A 22,577-nucleotide genomic window follows, 5' to 3' on the forward strand; every position below is an offset into this window, starting at 1 on the left:
AGACCCCATAATTGAATGTTCTTTTCCTGAATTCTCTCATTGCTAGTGAACGGATGTTTCTCGGCAATGAATTCCAGGCTTCAATCGTAGATGCAAAAAGGTATCTTTAAAAGAATCAATGAGGGCGAGAAAGGTTGAAATATTTAGGGCGTGGTGACTTCTCGTAGATGAAAGTTTGGAAATAGTCAAATAATTATCTAGTGAAGAGAGACCAGGAGAATGAATGAACGTGTAAATGAATTCTAGGCCTTCAAGATGGCGATGCGCTGCAAGAGCAGTGAGACCAAGCAGGGGAAGAAAATTGGACGATGAAATGCCCTTGTCATATCTCATGCAAAGAAAACGTACTGCCTTTCTTGCACAGATACTTTTTTTGATGTCCCAGTGTCTGTGTGGATTCATACAACGCTGCCATATTCTATGGAAGGACGAATGAGGGTTCCATATGTTACTTCAGTTTGTTGGGGAGCGAGACGCAGCGTACGATGAAAGTAATCTAGCTTTAAAGGGCCTTCACCAGGCCCCATAGCAAATTTGGTTATACGCTAGAGGTTTGTACGTGTCCTCAAGGGACGTTCTGCCGCAAAAATTTTTCAAATCGACTCAATAATAGCCGAGATAGAAATTTTCAGTGCCGCGAATCCATGATTTCAGGAGGCGAGCTCCACTGCCAAGCTAGAGGCTCTATGTACTCGCCCCGTCTAGCCTCCTCAAACGAAATTCCTTCCCTGCGTTCTCCCATACCGGATCTCAAGGATCACGTTACGCATATGCCACAGGCCCAGTTCTTTATCCTAGCTGTCTTTTTTTTCGCCGCTGCGCATTTTCGCCGATGGCGTTGCGCCCGAGCTGTTGTGATTGTCTCGTTTCGCGCATTGCTCGATTTTGCGCGCTGTGCACAAGGATATGACTAGCGGTATAATTCCGTGCTATACGAGTACTGAGGCAGACACAAGCGGATCGCAGAGCATGAACATGCGCTGGAACACGGTAGAAAATGGCATAGTTTCGGTACCTGCACACGTGACCGCACGACCGTGGGAACAAGCTGACAAAGCGGAAGTACATCGCTCTTGCTTCGCTGCGAAGTAAACAAAAAAAAAAAAAAACTCAGATATTCCGTTTGTGTGTTTTATTATTTCCCTAAACTTTAATTGGTCAATTCAAGCAACACATCACAGAAATAAGAGATGTTGCTTTGAATAATTCTCGAAGCCACGTGTCAACACGAGAAACCTCACACTGCGGACACGAGTACGTCACCGTTCAGCTTGGAGCGCGGTAGCCGCGAGGGAAATGGAAAACGGCGCTTGGGTTGAAATGTCCGACCTTTACTCGGCGCGTAGCGATGTAATTCTTTGCAAACACGATCGTTGGCGTGCATTGTATGCTCTGCGTTTGTCAGCTCCAAATGGCCAGGCCTGGTGAGGGGCCCTTTAAGGGCCTTGTTACCGGTTACGTCAATGTGTTTTGACAGTGACGAATTGCGTCTTAGTACGATATCTGAAAATTTGGATTCGAACACACTATTTAAAGTAATATTAAAGGCAATGCAAAAAAGGAAGAGCATGAACGTCGTGTAGATCACATTGAGACTGTTTTGGAAAAGTTGGTATTTATTTGCCATGCTTTGGACCAGTTACAGAAATCGGCGAACGAAGTCAACATGATCAGTTGGAGATTTAATTGTATGACATAAAACGTATTCACCAGCAAAAAAGCCTATTTTAACAGAGGTATGCAGGCGGAGATCATTAATATAAATCACGAATAAGAGAGCACCTAGTACTGAACCTTGGGGAACCCCCGATAAAACAGGCATCAAGGGTGAGTTAGTAGACTTGAAACATATTGTGAACTCTGTGAAAGAAAGGCCGATAGCCAATCAACCAAGGGTGCTTTTTAATAAAGCGAACAACTTGTGCTTAAGGTTTGGGTGTGAGACACTGTCGAAGGCCTTTGCAAAGTCTTTAAAGATAACATCAAGCTCTTCATCTGTGTTTCAAGAGCTGCTGATATCGTGAACGAATTCTGTCAATTGTGTTGTAGAGCTGAGGCCGCGTCTAGAGCTATGCTGGAAAATGAGTTCAAGTGATTTTCAAGAAATTTCATAGTATGTTTAACGATAATGTGTTCGAGTAATTTACATGAATGTGCTGTTAAGGAGATGGACCTAAAATTAGATAATAATTTAACGTTACCTGACCTAAATCAGGGGAAGATTGAAGCAAGTTTCCACGAGGGAGGAAGGGTGGCGGTTGAGAGAGATATTCTAAAGATAATTGTTAGATATCTACTACACTAAATGGAGTATCGAACTAGAAAAGCGATCGGGATACCCTCAGGACCACATGACTTCTTTGTGTGTAAGTTTAGGATTAGGTTATCTACATCCTCAGGGCACAGTGACACATCGTCGAAAGGAGGGAATGGTTCAGACTGAAAAACAGAGATTACCGAATTGTCCATCATAAAGACAGAGTGGACGTAGGTAATAAAAGAAGTTATTGTCCGTGTATCAGAAACTGCAACTTTGTTAATTGTCAGCGTGTCCGAGGATGACAAAGCTGGTAGGATAACTTTCCAAAATTTACGGAAATTAGTGTTCATTAATTTCGGCAAGGTTGCCTTGTAATAAAATTCTTTTTTCAGCATCCATTTTAAAAAGAAGTATCTTTTTAGCGCTAAGAAACTGTGCGATTACTTTTTTGGTCGCCAGAGCATTTTGTTCGACGTAATCTGGCGTAAAATATCCTGAGATAAATGCAAAAGGTCGCTAGTTATGTAAGCGATTCCAGTGTTGGTTTTGTTTGCTCTTAAAAGGATGAAAAGGGAGATACGCTTGCTGACAAGATCTTTCGAAGAAACTTGCCAATGGTATTAGTATCGTGGTACTTATTAGCCCAGACTCAAGAAAACAATCGCATAGGGCATCTGTTCTTGCCAAATCATCAGCGTGGTTGAAAACAGGAAATGTGAAGTAGATGTGACAGTATTTATGCACGATGCCTGGAACTAAAACTAACACAGCCTTAAGGTTAACCACTTCATAAATACATCGCATTCCTAACCAGAATTAATAAGAGACGTAGTAAAGAAAAGAAGATCAGGGACTGTAGTTTTGCCGAGTGAAATCCTGGACGATTTGGTGCAGGCCACAGGAGAATGAAATATGAACCAACTCCCACCCGATAGATACTTCGTGTCCGCTCCCTTTTATAGGTAGCCAATCTACGCCTGGAGCATTAAAATCGCCCATGCAGATAACGTTGGATAAGATATTAAAACTACGATAAGAAATCTACTTAGATTGTGTAATTACTCAATATTAGAACGAGGCGGACGGTAAACGACCCGTATAATCAAATACATGTTTTCTAGTTGAAATTTACATTACAAAGGCTCAGCATCAGGTTGGGCACGGATTACAGAAAAGCGGAGGTGCGATCGAAGGTATAGAGCAACATTGCCTCCTCTCCCGGATTTTTTGTCTCCTGGAACTTCGTTGAAGGCAGGGAGGGTTACTTAAGAATCATGTACACCACCATGCAGCCAGTTCTCAGTAACGCCGATGATATGCGGGGAGTAAGACGAGACTATGGAAAGAAATTTAGATAAATTATTCAGAAGGCTTCTTGCTTTAATGTTTAAAATGGAAAGTATATTGCTTGTGCCATGCGGTCAAGGAGATTGGGCCCTAGGAAATGTTTCGGGGGGTTTAGGTGAGCCAGTAGATAACCTCACTAAAATATATGACATCCCAATTGTATGGTATCTAAGTTGGACAGAGGAGCCATTATCCTTATGAGAGCAGGACGCTTCCAGTAGCTTCTTGCGAATATGAACCTGAGGGGATAAGTCTTCCGAAACACGAAAGCGAGTGTTCTTAAGTTTATAGTAATTCTTCAGCCCCAAAATCTTATCCTGAAAATCTAGGAACTTCATAGTGCCGGTACGTGAGCGGCCTCTAAAATTATTACCGAATCTTTCGGTACGCGTGCATGCGATCTTAGAAGTGTCCTGGAGCCACTTAACATTCCTGGAAGAAAGTTCCGCATAATTCTCGTTAGGGTCCTTGCTGAGACCGTGTATGTTATAGTTCTTATGCCATCTGTTTTCGAAAGTGTCATTTGCGCAAGAGAGTGTCGATGTAGCGTTTCTTAATTGCTGAATCTGAATGTGTAGGTTACCATTAGAAGCCTGAGCACCACTAGACGTTGAGGGTGACTCTAGGGAAGCGACAGGAGCTTCCAAAGCCTCAAACCTCGTGTTCACAGATGACTGAAACATTTTAGTCCAGAAATATCGTGAGCTAGTTTCTTTTGACCATTCAGGAGTTCAGAGAGCATTTGCGCAATCTCGGTTTGTTAATAATAACTGTCAACCGTTGTTGCGAGGCAGGATCGCGCTGAGGACGGACGTTGGAACTTCGGTTAGAATCCATATCGCTGCTCAATAAACGTCTGCGTGCGGGTAGAAATTAGCACTGCAGGATACAATGAAATATTGACAAAAGCGTGTTAGCAGTCAAGTGGACGAGGGAACAGCAGTATACATCGGTCTTCAGAACGTATGCACCAAGTTAACATACCTGCGTGATAAACAGACAGCGGAACAACATGGTGCCCCCGCCACTGTTGCCTCGCCACCCACTGAAGAAGAGAACTGCCGGTGATGCTTTTGTAGCCGTAAACCATGTCGTCGTGGAACTTGATCGGTCGGCGATTGGGCGGGGGAGTGTGACGTCAATCTTGTCCAGCGGAGCATGCAGGAGATGGGCCGATGAAAGGAGGAGCAAATCGTCGCTGTTATGTGCAAGGAAGGTAGGTTCGACCACGCGTTGACTGCCTGGCACATCCATGACACGGCAAGAGAACGACGATAACGCCAAGCACAGCGTGATGTCAGGGACATGCGCAGCAGCGTTCTCGAATCTGGGGGCAGCAAGGTAACCGGCGAACTGCACGAAGAAGCGAAAATGCGCGTCAGGGGTGAGCATTGTTGCAGTTTTTCCGTGCCTAGATTTTGCTTGTATTCGCGGGCTTCTTTCACGCTCGGAAAAACACTATTTATGTAGCATGTGTTGAGCAACTGAAAGCTGCGTCAAAAATTTTGCATGTTGCTCTGCAATTTTCTGATAGACTCTTTTCACCTAATTATAACATTCGAGAAGTTGAATAATTGAGACTAACTATGTAATTAGAAGAGTGCAAAATATGACCCGAGTATCTCCAAGCGACGGCAAACAGTATTACCCTGGTTTTGTGCAGGTACGTGGCGCTTACATATTTTTAAATTTTGGTGCATGATAGTTCTCACACCCTGCATAGTACTAGTAGGATAACACAGTGTTGAGTAGTTAGCCCTGACACTGGTCCTGTGTGGAGGACATTATCACATTGGGGTGCTCAGAACCTCTTTTTTTGCCCGCAGGCCAAGGGCTTCGGCCGTGGCAGAGCGTCTGTGGAGTAGCCGCGACGTGGACAAAGCTGATCGCGCGGTGGTCAGGCTCAACGCGCATCGATGCCGTATGCTGAGGTTGGTGCTGGTCACTGCTGCTTTCATTATTTTATACATCCCACTTTCTTCACAGACTGGAAAGAAGGCAGCTCCTTCTATAGCTTATGCCATGTATCCTAATGTCAATGCATATTTCATTTCTTTAGTATAATATTTGGTTGCTTGCCTTTCTTCTAGTCTTTGGGTCTACTTTAACTCTATGCGTTGTTCCTTTATTGCGTTTCCTGCAACGAACTTCCACGCATTCGCACTATGCACTAAATGAACAAATAAATGCTGAGACAAGGATGTCTTCTTCAAGAAGACCCATCATCAGGACTTTAGCGTTTGTATGCTTGCCTAAATTTGTTTTATTTCATGCCTCACAGACCACTCTTACGAATCCGTGTAAGATATTTCGGTCATACCTTTATTTTTTTGAAATTAGTAACAACCACCCAACCTCTGCCTGATTACATGCTAATGAGCTGATTTATATATTTATTTAGGACTACTGCCCATCTCACAAGAAATCATTCGTAGTTTCAAGACAGAGTACAGCACATGCTCTTTACCAGCCAATGTCGCGCCGAGAGTCAGTATAAACGTCACCCAGCAGCGCGGTTGCATAAGTGGCTTTTTTTATTTCGAACCTTGTTTTGGAAAGGCCTTCAAAATTTACCACAATTACACAAGAAATGTTACTAGGTTTCTCTAATAATTTAACGAATTTTGAAAATCGCCTATGATATATAGTTCAAATTTACATAGAGCTGGATTACTCAAACAGCCGGATATTGCCACATCCTAATCGTCACCGTGGGTATGTGCCTGGCGACGAAAACGACGCTGAAGTAGCGCGCGGGTAGAAAAACGGAGAAGACAACGACGTCGCGTTGACTGCTCTGGTAAAGTGCTTTTATACGTCCTCTACACCGGCTTTCCCGTGTCCTACTAGGCTGTGACACTGGTGGAGGGGCTGGGTAGGATTTGCTCATGCTCGGCATGCCTTCGCGGAGCCATACCTCGAACGCGGTGAAACACCTTCTTTCGTTGAAGCTCCTGTTCACCGGTGCAGTCGCCGCCTGCCAGGCCTGACGCCCTAGTTCAATCTTTTGCAGGACCCTGCAGGAACGCGTCTACCTACTTCCGCCATGGCCACTACAACTACATCGCAGGGGGAGCTGCAGAATCCTAAGATCCCAGAAAGTTTCTATGGTGAAGCTTTTGAAGATGTCCAAGATTGGCTGGACCAATTCGAGCGTGTCGCCAGTTATAATGACTGGGGCTCCCAGCAAAAGCTGGCTAATGTCTGTTTTGCGCTTCAAGACAGTACGCCGACGTGGGTTGTGAACCGGGAGAGAAGTTTGACCACATCGGATGCCTTCCGCACTCAGCTGCTAGACACATTCCCTAGTATCGACAGAAGAGAGAACACACAGCGCCTTCTCGAATCCCGTATTCAAAAACCAAACCAGAGCGTTGCCATGTCTGCAGAAAATATGGTCCGCCTTTTCCGCAGAGATGGCCTTTCCCTGAGATGGCCTAAGAAAAGAAGTTGCGCTATCTCTTGCGCGCAGTGAAGGACGAACTGTTTGCCGGACGCGTGAGGAACCCACCGACGACAGTCTGCGAATTTACCACGGAGGTTGCCACTATCGAACGGGCACTACAACAACGGTACTACCAATATGATCGCAAGAACTCACCGGTGAATCCTTTAATTCTACCTGAGAGCTGCGGCACGTCTCTGCGGGAAGTCATCCGAGGGATTGTGCGAGAGGAGATTCGGCTGCTCAGGATTTCTTCCATGGCACCAGAGGTGGCCTCTGTCGCTGATATCGTTTGGGAGGTAGTTCGACAGGCCTTTTTGTCGCCTGACTGGCAGTCGGTGCCGCGACGATTAACCTACGCGGAAATGGCAAACCTGTCTGGTCTACCTCGACGACGTGATTGTTTTCTCCGTCACGTTCGAGGAACGCTTGCGGAGACTACAGACGGTCTTTGAACACGCTCACCTGACGGTCTAACTTTGAAATCGGAAAAGTGCCATTTTGGTTTTGAAGAACTTCTCTGCCGTCGCTAATTTCCCAATGCCATCAGATAAAAAGGCCATCCGACGTTTTCTGGGCCTCATCGCCTACTACCGACGGTTTATTGCGGAATTTTCGCGCATCGCATGGCCATTAATTAACACATCTCACCAGAGAAGATGTCCCCTTCGTGTGGGGTGAAGACAAGCAACGGGCATTTCACGACCTGCGGCAACGGTTGCAGAACTCCCCCATGCTCCCACACTTTGATGAAGACGCTCGGACGATGCTTCATACCGACGCTAGTAAACTCGGCCTTGGCGTAGTGCTTGTACAGCGGCAGGACGGCATCGAAAGAGTGATTGCGCACGCCAGCAGGACGCTATCAAGAACGGAGGCTAACTACTACACTACAGAATAAGAATGTTTCGCACTGGTGTGGGCAGTCCTGAAATTTCAGCCATATTTGTATGGTCGGTGTTTCACCGTTGTCAGTGATCATCATGCACTTTGCTGGCTGACTAATTTAAAAGATCCAGCTGGTCGTTTTGCGCGCTGGACTCTTCGGCTCCAAGAATTCGACTTCACGGTTGTATACGAATCGGGGAAACGACACACCGACACCGACTGCATTTCTCGGTCTCCTGTTGAGACTACAGAGCACGACGATGATGACGCGGCTTTTCTAGGCGTGCTAGATACTGTCACCGTTCCACGCCAGCAACGCGAGAACGCAGAACTTTTTATCTAATGGCAGCAGCTACCTACTCGTCATTCCCGCATCTGTTCTGGACGAAGTCCTACGTGCCTGTCACTACGAGTCAACCGCTGGTCACTTGGGCTACACCCGTACACTGGCAAGAATTTGGCTAAAGTACTATTGGCCGAGACTTGCGTCAATCGTGAAACGTTACATACAGACATGCCTGGGTTGCCAGCGCCGTAAAGCACCGCCCGGCAAGCCAGCTGGACTGCTGCATCCTGTTCAGATGCCGCAAGCACCGCTCCAACAAATTGGCATGGACCTGTTAGGTCCGTTTCCACTGTCTACTGCCGGAAATAGATGGATAATCATCGTCACAGATTACCTTACTCGATACGCCAAAACAGGTGCTATCCAATGTGGAAGAGCAGCCGAAGCAATGCGATTTTTCATCGAAGCCGTTGTTGTAAGGCATGGCGCTCCCGCAGTAGTCATAACAGACAGAGGTGCTGCGTTCACGGCTGCGCTTCTGGATGCCGTATTGCTACCAAATGATACCACTCATCGAAAGACCACGACTTATCATCCCCAAAACAATGGACTGACAGAACGTTTGAATAAAACTCTGGCAGACAGGATGAGTATGTGCATCGATGTTGACCAGAAGAACTGGGACGAGATTTTACCGTATGTTACATTTGCGTATAACACAGCTCGCCAAGAGACAACACGCGTGACACCTTTCAACCTCGTTTACGGCCGGGAAGTGACAACAATGTTGGATGCAATACTGCCACACGAGTGCGGTGATGACGAGACTGGTGTCGAGGAGTTTACGCAACGCGCAGAGGGAGCCAGGCAGCTTGCGCGTTTGCGAATCCAAGAACAACAGGAATACGATGCCAGACACTACAATATTCGGCACAGACCTGTCACGTACAACGTCGGAGACCAGGTGTGGGTCTGGACTGCTATTCGTCGGCAGGGGCTGTCTGAGAAGCTCCTGCAAAGATACTTCGGGCCGCACACAGTTCTGCGCCACATCAGCGATATAAATTATGAAGTTGTCCCTGACAGTCATAACTGCTCCAAACGCCGACGGCATCTGCCGAAAGCCGTGCACGTGCTTCGAATGAAGCCATACTTTTCCTCATGACCTCAACTTTGCACCGTCTGTGCACTGCCTTCGGAGGTTGGTGCATCTGGACAGTGTCTTCTTTCTTTTCCAAAGGAGGGGCAAATGCCACATACTGTATGGTAGCCGCGGGTATGTGCCAGGCGATGAAAATGAAGCTGAAGTAGCTCGCGGGTAGAACAACAGAGACGACAACGACGTCGCGTTTTTTGCTCTGATAAAGTGTTTTTATACGTCCTCTACACCTGCTTTCCTGTCTCCTACTAGGCTGTGACTGTATTGCTTGCGCCAGAAATCAAAATGCACAGCAAAAGATGTACGAACTTTGATTAAATAACTGTTTACCTAATTCTTTAGGAAGCCTATTGCAATTTACTAAAAGGCCCACCGTGGTGGCTTGGTGGCTAAGGCGCTGAGCTGCTAAGCAGGAGGTCGCGGGTTCAAATTCGTGCCACATTTAGATGGGGAACGAAAGCAAGAACACCCTTGTACCGTGTATTGGGCATACTTTAAAGAGCCCCAGGGCGTCAGAATTAATGCCGTTACTTCCACTACGGCGTGGTTCATAATAAATCGTTGTTTTGGCACGTAGAACCACAATCTTTTTTTTTATTTACAGACGGAAGCTAGGAAGTATGAAAGGACATTCATTTGGAAGCAATTTTGAAACTAGCACCACTTTTGAGGACAAACTTGCAGTGAGAAATGAACTGCTGTATCCATTACTTTGTTAAGAAAACGCTGATTCATGCATTGAAACACAAATTAGCTGGAAAGCCAATGCATTTCGTCGCACATTCTGGAATCACATACCTAGAAGGTGGTATGATGCTCAGAATGTGTTCCAAGCAGACATGCTTTCAGAATTCGCCGGCTACATTTCGCACTTTACAACACACGCCATAAAGAACTTTGGCAATTAGTCAGTTATGCATTTTCATTTCTCGTGCAAATAATGTGGGTCGCTTAGCTGTTCAACTCGAGGAGCACTATTGTGCTACAAACCTCAGGAGATAAAAAGAAGAAATTCTGCTAACTCTGAAAGAACATGCTATACTCTGTTAGTTTTAGTAGAAAGCAGTGCTTGTAAACTTTGAAACAATTCTAGTATCATCTGATCATTCTGTCATACATCTATGTCCACTGATGTAATCGCAAGAGAGCAGTGGAAATTTGAAGCCTTCGATATTGGTTAGCCAACTCATTTGATGTTGCTAACACAAAAATTTTACTTGCCGCCTAGAAGGAAGAGCGCTTGGTGACATTTTATATTTATTGTAGGATATTCTTTCTATAGGAGCAAGCATACCAAGATTATCATTTAGAAATAATCTACAGTGGTCTAGTTACTAATTCCAGGAAAGTGCAGAAAGTTCTGTCATTCTATAAGTGTGAAGTCAACATAGAGTTGCACTTTTAAAAATAATCAAGTTTTTTTCCTTTTATTAATATAAATGTCGCTATAACCGCATGGCTTTTGAAATGTCATTGTTTACGGAGGTTAGTTGCCATTCTCTTCGCATTGGTGACCAAGTTGATGCTATATTTATCGATTTTTCTAAGGTCTTTAATACAGTCGTTCCTGTTAAGTGTTCTTACATAAGCTGAGCAAAATTTATATACATGCATGGTTATATATTTCGACCAAAAGCCAGAGTCTGTTCGTTTAAGCAATGTCGCATCGTCTGCCATAAATGTGTCCGATATGGTTTGGTTCGGTGGTATGCGTTATTGTGCGTTTTTTCTTGCTATATATAGGTTACTTGTTCTATAATATCGGTACGAAACGGGGTCTACATGCAGATAAATGGTGAATATACTATGTTGTTGGATATACTGCTAATCATGAAGCTCTTGACAATTGCGTTGAAAGCATTCGTCGTGTAGAAAATGGCAAATGAGTATTACGACCATAGTTTTAGTACGACGGACGAAAACGGTAACTGTGGAGCCAAATATTTGTTATTCACAATTATATAAGCCAACAGATAATGAAACCGATAAGACTATAGGGTAAATTACCTTTTTAATTAAAATATCGAAATGACAAAGTGAAGGCATATAAAAATATAAAGAATAACTATATCAAGTTGCAAGTCCCAGCGTGTGTCTGTCTACTTCTCTCCTAGTGTCTGCGTCTTAAAGGCTGGATTCCATGTTTTCTAAAAGAATAACTTGCCGCATGTGGAATCTGAACCTTCGTCTTTGCGTTACTCGTGCGATGCTGTTGCCAATTGAGACGGGCTGTGTGTTTTTGTCGAAACGTGAATGCTTTCATTTTCAGAGAGTGGCTCATTACAGTGCCTAGAAACCTGTTCTGCTCACGTCACAAAAAGTACACATTTAATTTACATGCAACCACACAGTTGGGCGTCTAGGATATTTGTGTTGCACATTACGTAGTTTTACTAAAGGAACTAAATTCCTAACCTACAAAGTTATTTCCCGTCTGATTCTGGAGCATCTGTCAAGTGCCAGGATCTGGCATAAAAAACGCTACAACTCATAATTAGTTAAAAAAAGAACACTTGAAATTTTATGTTCATAACATATATTTATTGTCACCGTCTAATCTTCCACTCTTAAAAGAAACCCTGTTTCACGAGCATTGCCATTCGAAATACTTGAAGTTTCTGCACTTAAGCTCACTCGTTGCCCTTAGTGCATTGTGTAACATTTTCTAAATTTTAGATAACTTGAAGGTAATATTTAAATAGCTTTCCCCCATGCCTTTGAATGAAGTTATTTGCCTGGCAGTATTGATGCACTACCACTTGATTAGTTTTAGCACCTAATAAATCTTTGTAATGCTCTGCACATCTTTCTTTTTGTTGCTGTGCACTTCACGCACTCGCGCTATAGCCCTGAGGTCAGGCGGCATTATGTTGAAAAAAAGTTAAATGCAATACAATATGGCCAGAGCACTCAGTACTATGTTTAGTACTATGTCACAAATCATCCATTAAAACAAGCATACATTCTCTGCAATTTAGTACACACTTCATACAGTGAAACAAAACTGGAGCCGAAGTTCCTTTTCGTCAACTCTCCGCAGGCGCGGCATTCCCGTCCACCCGATCAACAGTATGCCATGTGAAAACGACGAGGAACTGGATTTCCGGGAAGTCTTTGAGATTAAGTGAAACATGAGGTGCACTGCCGGCAACCATCTGGCGGCCTCGAGCCCGAAGGGATACAGCAACAGTTATTTTTTTCTGTTGTGTCTTCAAAGAAAAAAATGTGTATTTATCACTCTCATCCTTGTGTGCGTTTTCTCCAATCATGTTTAAGTTATCTTACACGAAGCCTTCTGTGATATGGATCTGGCACACGGTGCTGGTTCACAGGATCATTTGAATGCCAGGAACGTGTCTAACTGGCGCAGATACCTTCTGTGAATGCACGACAATACTTTAATGGGTGAGGACGACGTCGCCACACTTCGCGCTACAAGTCTCTAGGAGCGCAGACCTCTAGATTTCCCAGAAGGCAGGGTGTTTATGTGCCGCAACGTTGGCATCCAACTGCGAGCAGGTATTTCAGGAGTGCGTGGCTACAGCCCACTAAACAATTTATCCCACAACTGGACTATATTTGCGGACCTATAGTTCGTTTGCGGCACTTTGTTTCGTCACACATTGCCCCTCACACATTGCGCCCATCGCTGCGACTGAGTGACGGCGCGACCAACTTGTTGGAATCCAGTCGCGGACAGCCCACGACGTCGCAGCGGCCGCTGAACGACGCAATTCTCCGTGTCGCTGACTGAAAATCGCGCCATGTGAAACAGCTTAAAGATGCGCGCGCGCGCGCGCTCGTTACATGCTCTGACGTCGGAACCAGAAAGCCGGCGGGTAAGGTGCGCTTCCTGCGGCGCTCGCTAGGGGCTACGCCCCGCCAGGTGGCGCTTACTGCAGTTCCTCCTCGTAGATGGTGAGGATGGAGAGGGCGCTAGAAGGAAGTAATATTGTTTAATATCTTATACAAACAGGCGGGTACAGTAGTAGAGCAGCAGCTTCCAGCTTTATTTTATGCAGACGGCATTGCGTTGCTAGCTAACAAGCAAAGTGATTTGCAACGTCTGGCTAATATCTGTGGACAGGAAGGCAACAATTTAGGTTTGAAATTTAGTGTTAGAAAATCACGTGTTATGGCATTCAATGAAAGCAGTGAACAGACAGTGGCGATACCGGGCCAGGAAATACCTCGGATAACAGAATATAAGTACCTTGGTGTATGGATAAATGAAGGCAATAGATATATGGAAACACAGGAAAAAATAACAGGGAAGGGGAAGAAAAATGCAGCCATAATGAAGCACAGAGCGCTATAGGGATACAATAGGTAGGAGGTGCCTCGAGGTATTTGGAAAGGTGTAATGGTTCCAGGACTTACTTTTGGAAATCTGGGGTACAATCAGGACTCGATGGGAACCAAAGGTCAGTGGGTCGTCTCGCATTTGGCGCTCACGGGAAGACTACAAATGAAGCTGTGCAGGGTGATATGGGCTGGACTACATTTAGAGTAAGGAAAGCTCGCACTAAAATTGAGTATGAAGAATGACTGAGGAATATGGAAGAAATTAAGTGGGCTGGGAGAGTGTTGCGGTATCTGTTCAGGAAAAACATTGATTCACAGTGGAGGAAAAGAACTAGGAAGCTTACCAGCAAGTATGCGGCAACAAAGAACGTCAAGCGGAAAGTCAAAGAGGCTGAAATCTCATGGGTGGCGGCAATGGTAAAGAAACCTGCCATGAGTAACTACTTAAGAGGAAAAAACGAAATCAGGAAAGAAACTCAAAGGGAAGCTCATTACTTTGCGAAGCGAGATCAGCATGCTTTAGAACACGCACCTATAAAGCGAGATATAAGAAGGAAGAAGAAGCATGTGCTTGCTGCGGTAAAGCTAGGGAAACTATGGTGCATGTTTTATTAGAATGTGAAGGCGTCTACCCAGCGGTCGATTAGGCAATACTGGCCTCCTTGAAGCCCTTGGGTTCAGCAAGAGCAGTGGAAAATAAACATGTCCGCTGCTTCGACATTGCCTCGACTACCTGAAGACCATGTTCGTTATGCCCAAGCTCTCACTACCGCTGCTAGACTTACGGAGGTAGATATGTCCGAACATGGTGCAAAACATATTGGTGGCAAGCACACCACACTTTCACGCCAATGTGAAAGCTATACTTATTTGACAAGCAAGCTACGAAGTTAGTGCATATATCGCAGCCCCCGAAAACTCAATGCAAGGGACTTTTTCGTGAATTGATCCCACCATCGATCGAGAGGAGCTCAAACGCCTCATTATCGAACCCAAGAATCCAAGTGCCCCCAAGGTGAGACGAATCAACAACAAAAGCACTGTTGTCATCCCGTTTGATGGACTCAAAGTCCCGGACTACGTAAAATGCGGTCCCAGTTTGGTCAAATGCTCACTTCATCGCAGACAAACTGACGTTTGCTATGCATGTGGGAAGCTTGGTCACAGAGCTTACGTTTGCCCAGCCCCTGAAAATGCAATCTGCCGCGGCTGTGGTGTGAGCAACCCGTACGATAAGCACGAATGTACACCGAAGTGCACCCTCTGCGGAGGCACTCATCCCACGGCTGACAGAACCTGCATGCAAAGGTTCCAAATTCCGTTTGTAATTAGACAACGGAGAAGAGAACGGTGCAACCGCGAACAATCCAAACAACCAACTGGGTCGTCAACCCCTCTCAAGCAGGCCCTCAGCAGCTCGCACAGATCCAGGAGCCGATCCCGAGACCCCGGCGGCGAGGATAGCGGCTACCAGGACCGTGCCCCTTCTAGGGTTCGTTCGACCAAACGCTCGTCTTCCAGGGGTCGCAAGGGCCCCAGGACCTGCTCCCGCTCCAGGGGCCACTCTCGTTCCAGGGGACCTGCTGTTCATATCCAGGAGCGTGCTGATCGTGGTACCACATGGGCTGACCGGGTCAAGGAATCACCGAAAAAGGTAACGTGGGTAAATCGCCAGAGCACAACAGGATGGCACAATTGGAAAGATAAAACGCTTCGTTAAAATACGCAATGGAGTAGCTTACAGCAGAAATTTCAGAACTCAAAAAAGCCAGCAAGCGAGGGACAGTTCAACCAACTCAGGCCCCTGCAGTAGAAACGCCCATGGAGATCCCTGTAGCAGAACCGACTGCCAATGGTCTACCCAAAAAGAGGGCGCTGGCAGTTTATGCCTTAGATAAGAGCGCCAGTGTTCGTAAATTGGAAAAAACGTTAGATAAAATTGATGAATCCCTCGAAAAAATTCAAATTGTTACTGACAAACTCGCGGAGGCGGTCAGAGCACTAGGAATCAGATGCGATAATCTGGAGCGCCACGTTTATACAATGGCTACAATTACATTGTTGGACAAAGGGAATCACACCGACACTGAAAGGTCGGCAGCGGCTGCGCTCCGCAGCATATTATAATACAAGCTAACTGCTACGTCCCACCATGGCGGCACATCACAGGGTAATTAATATCTGGCAGTGGAACTGTAGGGGATTCCATCGTAAAGGAATATCCTCAAACAGTTCATTCGGACTCACCCGGAAAAGCCACATGTAATCATATTAGAAGAAACGCTCACGGATGCGGTCACCCTACCAGGCTGTAAATCGCATACCCAATATGGTGATGAGGAGAGGGGAATCAGCACATTAGTCATCAACAAATGTGCGTTCATAGCCCACGATCTGAATCTGCAATCCAATAAGGTTGATCACTCGCTCGTTGAAATCACCTCCAGCGGACAGTTCAAGAAAAGTCTATTTATACTTAAGATATACAGTGCACCAAAAGACCTCAGGCAAACATTCGCGGCAATTATCAACAGGGCTACAAGCAAGGCCAAGACATTCCCACTCCTGGTGGCCGGAGACTTCAACGCTCCGCATCAAGCATGGGGCTACCAACAAGCTAACCGCAAGGGTGTTGACCTATGGCAAACTACAGTCAATATAACCTCACGCTTATAACAGATCCGGCTTTTCCGACCAGGATCGGCAACTCCTGCTCTAGGGATACCACACCTGATCTCTTTTTCATACGGAATGTGGAATCCGCATCTTGGTCCAACTTCCAAGTGGACCTTGGCAGTAATCACAACATCCTGGCCGCCTCCGTCAACCTGAGAAGCAGGGACCTCAAGGAGTTCACTATTACAGATTGGGATTACTTTCGCAAGATTCGGGAAGAGCGAGCACAAAGACATGACTCAGCACTTAGCCTAGAGCAGTGGGCTGAACAGGTAAAGGAGGATATCAGCGCAGCGACAAAGAAAATCCAGACAACTGTAGGTGGACAGGATGGATAGCCGCATCGCTCATCTTCTAGAAGCTAAAACGTCACTTTTGAACAAATGGAAAGGGCAGAAACTCAACCGAAGGCTCCGAAAAAAGATCGTGGAGCTCAACAAAACTATAGAAAATCACTGCCAAACCTTGAGCAGACAACAGTGGGATGAGGTCTGCAATTCCGTGGATGGCCAGATGAGAGTTGGAGCTAAATGAAATCCACTCAAGCATCTGCCCGATGATACCAATACCAAGTCAAACCAAAGACAAGTGATAGCAATGGTTCTACATCAGGCATCACAATCAGAGACATTGCAGACCGTACTCGACAGACTCACTCGCAAGTATCTGCTACTGGGCAACTCGAGTAACCAAAACTATCCCCCCTACAAAGGCTCATCTTGCCCTGAGCTGGATAACCCCTTCAAGGCATGCGAAGTAAGGGAAGCTCTCCAGAATCTAAATGGCAGGTCAGCCCCTGGTCTTGATGGCATGCCCAACCGGGCACTCAGAAACCTGGACGACTGCTCTGTAGAATAGTTGACAGAGGAGATTAATGGAATATGGGGACGAGGGGTTGTCCTGGAGTCCTGGAAAATGGCCTCAGTCATCCTCATTCCAAAGCCTGGAAGGCCCCCGAGTCTCTAGCCTCAGACCCATTTCCCTCACGTCCTGCGTGGGCAAAGTAGCGGAACATGTCATACACAATCGAATGTCCAAGCACATCGAGAAACAAGGATTGTTTCCCTACAACATGATCGGCTTTCGTCTGGCCCAGTCAACGCAAGACGTGATGAAGCTCATCAAGTGTTAAATCATTGACAACACCACAAGGGATATAAGAGGCATCCTAGGCTTAGACCTGGAGAAGGCGGTGACAATGTATCCCATGCGCACATTCTGAGCTCCATCTCGGAGCTCAATTTGGGAGACGCCTTCCACAGATACATAAGCTCGTTCCTACGGGATCGCAAGGCCAGGCTCAAATTCGGTGAGCTCAAGTCCGACAATTTCAGTTCGTGCCCCAGAGGCACGCCACAAGGAGTGGTAGCCTCACCACTGCTTTTTAACATCGCCATGAAGAAACTATCGCAAAGGCTCTCCAACATAGAAGGGATTAATCATACGCTCTACGCTGATGGCATCACAATCTGGTGCACCGGAGGAAGTGAAGGAGCTGTTGAATTAGGCCTACAGGACACTGTAGATCAGAGATGTACCTGGAAAATACGGGGCTTAGATGCTCCCCGAGCAAGTCTGAGCTGCTCCTCTACAGGTCAGTCAGGAGATGTCCCAAACCTAGCGGCTGGAAACCGTTGTCTGAAATAAACATCAAACTCCACACTAAAAGTGGCTGCACCATCCCCAGTGTAGACACCATTCGGGTACTTGGCATGTTCATCGAATCCAAGGGCAGTAACAATACGACGCTCAACAAGCTCACAGCCAAGACTGAGAACATGATCACGCTCATCAACAGAGTCTCGAATAGGCATGGAGGCTTAAAAGCAGGCAACCTCCTCAGGTTGTTCCACGCCTTCTTTATGAGTCATATAGTTTATGTGGCAGCCATGCACAACTGGTATAACTCCGAGAAGAAACGATTAAACACGCTCATCCAAAAAAGTATAAAAAAGTACTAGGAGGCATTCCGTCAAGGGCGAGCACGGACCTCCTTATGCAACTAGGAGTGCACAACACAATGGACGAGATAATCGAGGCCCAGGAGTCAGCCCAACTATCGCGTTTATTATGTACCCCGGCCGAAAGAAGATCCTGGCGGTTCTTGGGATCAACCCCATCCTCATGGAAGAGCGGAAATATGAAATTTCAGAAGATCAAAGGAACAGCGTACGAGTTGCACCATTTCCCCGTAATGTTCATCCTCAACACAACGTAGGCAGACGTAGGACAAGAGCCCTCGCCCTCCTCAAGCGTACCAAGGACGATCCCTACTCGGCATGTTTTGTCGACGCAGCCCAATATGGAGAGTCGTCTAACTTCGCAATTGCTTTCGTTGATGACAACGGACAGATAGTGGATGCGGCTTCCCTGAAGTGCTCAACATCAACCAGAGCGGAGCAGGTCGCAGTTGCTATAGCACTCCTAGACTACAGCAGATCACAAATCTTCTCTGATTCGACATCAGCGGTCAGGGCTTTCGCTTCAGGATCCATCGCTGAGGAGGCTGACAAGATTCTCAAGAACAATATAATCTCTCCGCACACCATGACGTGGTTTCCCGCTCACCTCGACCTCCGGCTTGACTCCTTTCCCAATCTCAATGACATCGCCCACTCCCAAGCGCGCGCACTAACCTACCGCGCTGGAGCAGGATCGAGCTGAGACTCCAGGGTTCTCGAGTTTCGGGACACTCTCACTTCTTTCAGCGAAATTACTATAGTGCGTAGTAATTTCGTAGTAACCTGGGTAGGAGGACTCATCCTCCCCATCACAACAAACTGGCTAGACCTCTGGCGTCCACTTTATGCATGCTTCAGACTAAGTACTGTCCAAAGCTGGCCCTTTTCCACACGATCACTCCAGAGGTTTTTAGCTCTACATGCCCCGACTGTGGGGCTGTTAGCAATCTCGCACATATGCTCTGGCGATGCCCCTCGTTACAGGGACCCAATCGCGTCACAGAAGAAGAACGGAGCTCTGCCATCCAGAGCTCAGGACTTTCACGTCAAACTTGGGCTGTCCAGAGAGCCCACGATGCGGCGGTTAGGCTCGGCCTACGAGTCCCCACGTGGGAGCGGCCCGCAGTTCTGCCCTAGGGCAAAGCTTCTCAGGACCTTGTAATTAAAGTTCTTTGTCTGTCTGTCTGTCTGCCTGTCTGTCCGCAATAGGCATTAGTAAGAGGCGATTGGATGATTGGTGGAAAAAAGTAGGGAAAAGACACAAAAAAATGGAGACGTACAAAAGCACAGTTCGCAATAGGGGATCAGAAAATTTGGTTCTGGGAGTTCACAGTGTTTTTCTTTTCGTTTTTTATTGTTTAACCTAGGTAGGACATTATGCAGTATATTAGCAAGAGCTCGGTGGCGCAACCCACCACCCCGTTCCAAAGGGGACGCTCATAACATCCATTCATCTATCCTCGCCCTCCCTCGCTCTTCGCTCGCATATCGTGCCAAGGGAAAGGCGTTCGCTCGGTTAACCTAAAGATCACCAACGCCGAGGTGCAAGTACCACTAAGAGACAGCTAAGTCAAAGATTAGGGTCGCCTGCCTTTTTTGATGAAAAACGAAGTGAGGTCGCGTTACCACATGGAGACAACGTAGATGAAAGTGTTATATAAGCCCGCCTTAAAGTTTGATGATGTGATTGTGACTGACGTGAACTTGAGGAAATACTTATGACTCACTGCGAAGGTGCCATTCTACAGTGAAGAACGCAAGAGATAGCTTAAATTTGCTGACGCAGAGCAGAATGTAATCCACGTGACAAGGGTTCTTCAAGCATGCCAACGCGACGCCTTAGAATGCGGTACCGCGGTTGCATGGGGATAACGTCACTCTCCCAAGAACGCTTCTCACGCGTACCATTTACCGAGCTGCGCCAACAATTGACTGTGTGTGTGCCACATTTCATAGAACCTCTTGACACCTTAGGTCACTCAGTATGTGCCATTGAATGTAGTGGCCTCCTCGCTACGCTCACGGTGCGCGCGCTCTGACATCGCGCGCGCTTGACGACCACTGCGGGTTCGAGCACTCCGAGCCGCCATGCGTGCAGGGCACCGCGTCCGCGCCTGCTCCGGCCTGCTCGGTGTGCCGACGCGCAGCTTTAGGGGAAGGCGAGACCGCACGTGCAGCAAGGGAGACCCTAGGCAAACTCTCTAGAGGCCACAAAGAACATTTATTAAGCTGGGACTCAGTACAAACACACCTTTTAACATCACGTCCGAATCTGAAGCTAATTAAGACACAATACATGGCCAAATAGTCGTCGGTGGCCGCTAACGGTGCACCGCGTCAGAGAGAACAAAGAACAAAGAACAAAGAACCCAGCACTGAGAGGCCTATCCTTCGGTCAGCGCCTGCCATCGCGCGCCCCACAGCAGAGACAATGGAAATAGAAAGAAACGACAGACGAACAGACGGGGGCACAATCGGAACACGCAGCCTCAGGACATCGGGACAACGGAAGAGTGCGCGCGCCCGCCGAGGCCGGGACCCTGACGAGCCGAAGTAACCATCGGCCGGCGGCGGACAAAGGGAGCCGCCGCCGGCAGAGAGGAACACGTACGCACCTTCAGACGCCCCGACGTGGTCTCCCCGGCCCCCGTCTTGCTCGCGCGTACCCGGAGCGCACGTATGCAGGGTCCGAATCCCGCCAAAATGTTGGCCAATGGGGAAAGCCTGTTGACCTTCCCATGGGGGGGATGACAGCTGAGCGACAGTGTTTTATGACCCGCTGCCACGCCGTCCAGGCAAGGAGGAGAGGGACACGGAGCCCCCGGAAACACAACGTAATGGCTCCACACAACCACCGCAAGAGCCCGAAACCCCACAATTAGTCATGGAACGATGTTCAGCGTTCGACCCACATGCAAAAATTTTAAACGTCCAGTTAGGATAGATTTAATTTACGCACTCTGACCCGTGACATTTGGTGTTAATGAGGGTGAAGTTAATGAGTACAGAACAGTTATGTGGGATGGAGTTTAAGGCACTCGAACGCACGAGCTTTGGTGCTAACTCAGGCGAAGTTTATTAAGGCATCAATAATTCCCAGCTATTTAGGGCATTCGATCCCAAAAACTTTGATGGCACTCGGACCTACGACATTTGGTATAATTAAGGGGACAGGGTAGGTCCTATTCTTGCCATGCATTTTAGGGTATGTTCGTGACCGTTTTTCTCGGGATCTGCTGGGGTTAGAACATTAAACTTGGTGGCATTGTAATCAGCAATGTTAGGCAGTGTTACTGAACCAGGATTATTTCTTTTTAAAGATTAGTTTTTTTGTTTTCATTTTTTTACTGGACCCACCAAATTTTAGAGCCAAAATCTGCAGTAAATAGCCTGTAAACAAAAAATATCCTGGAGGGATATTTATAATCCTGGTTCAGTAGACTTTCTGTAATGTTTGCTCAATATCTGGAAAATATTTTCTCCCTAGCTCTTGTAGTTTCTAAAAAAAAGGGTCAAATGCAGCAAAATTTGGTGTTTTGAGATAATTGGTTTTGAAGTGGAAGAAAGAGCTTTATTGCAATATAGGACTATAGAAACAAATTCTGGCGCATTTTTTCAATAGCCACCAGCCTGGTAGTCCCCTCCATCGTCAACACTTCTTTTCTGTGCTAGCCGCCTTGTTTTCCGGGCCTCCTTAGTTACCAGTCGTGTAGCCCTCTCTGCAAAGTACAGTCGCCGCCGGTCAACTTCGCGCTACCACTGAACTGTAAACCATCCTGGAGAAACTCCGAATGACCTCAAAATGTCGGATCGAGCAATGCTGCGGTCATTAAAAGTTAGCACAGCATCCATTGTCGATATTTTCAACGTCTTGAGGCCAAGAAAGACATTCTTCGGAGCGCGCTCCCATACAACGTTGTTGATCGCCTCATTCGCGTTCTTAGTTTTTCCATGCAGACATTTTTGGAGAAGCTCAGGCTTTGAGAGCTGCTGAAACACCGGCGTTCCGCTTCGAGCGTTCCGCCGAGCGCGAAAGCTTCGATGCAGACGTTCACGTGGTGGCCGCGGCGCCCACTGCTGGATTGTGTTGCGGAGAATTGGCGTCATTGGAGGTTGACTTATGCCGGTTTCCGTGGAAGATACGTTTCTTGAAGCACTTCTTTGGCTTCGTCATTGCATTACCGCTAAGTAACCAGCACCAAAGTATAAATAAATTCGATTGTCCGCGAAAACACGCCAAAGCACGAGCA

At 46.7% G+C, this 22,577-nt stretch overlaps 1 protein-coding gene across 1 annotated transcript in view; it reads left to right on the top strand.

The window, feature by feature from the left end:
* LOC126522299 (beta-hexosaminidase subunit beta-like) overlaps nt 1-12,628 on the top strand; it is a 96,120-nt gene extending 83,492 nt beyond the window's left edge. The window contains exons 14-15 of the mRNA XM_050171024.2: nt 5,434-5,538; nt 12,426-12,628. Coding sequence (XP_050026981.1) covers nt 5,434-5,538; nt 12,426-12,513 — 193 coding nt within the window. The 3' untranslated portion in view covers nt 12,514-12,628. The remainder of the gene's footprint in view (nt 1-5,433; nt 5,539-12,425) is intronic.
* The last annotated feature ends 9,949 nt before the right edge of the window (nt 12,629-22,577 follow it).

Source organism: Dermacentor andersoni, chromosome 6 (assembly GCF_023375885.2).
Source record: "Dermacentor andersoni chromosome 6, qqDerAnde1_hic_scaffold, whole genome shotgun sequence".
NCBI lineage: Eukaryota > Metazoa > Arthropoda > Arachnida > Ixodida > Ixodidae > Dermacentor > Dermacentor andersoni.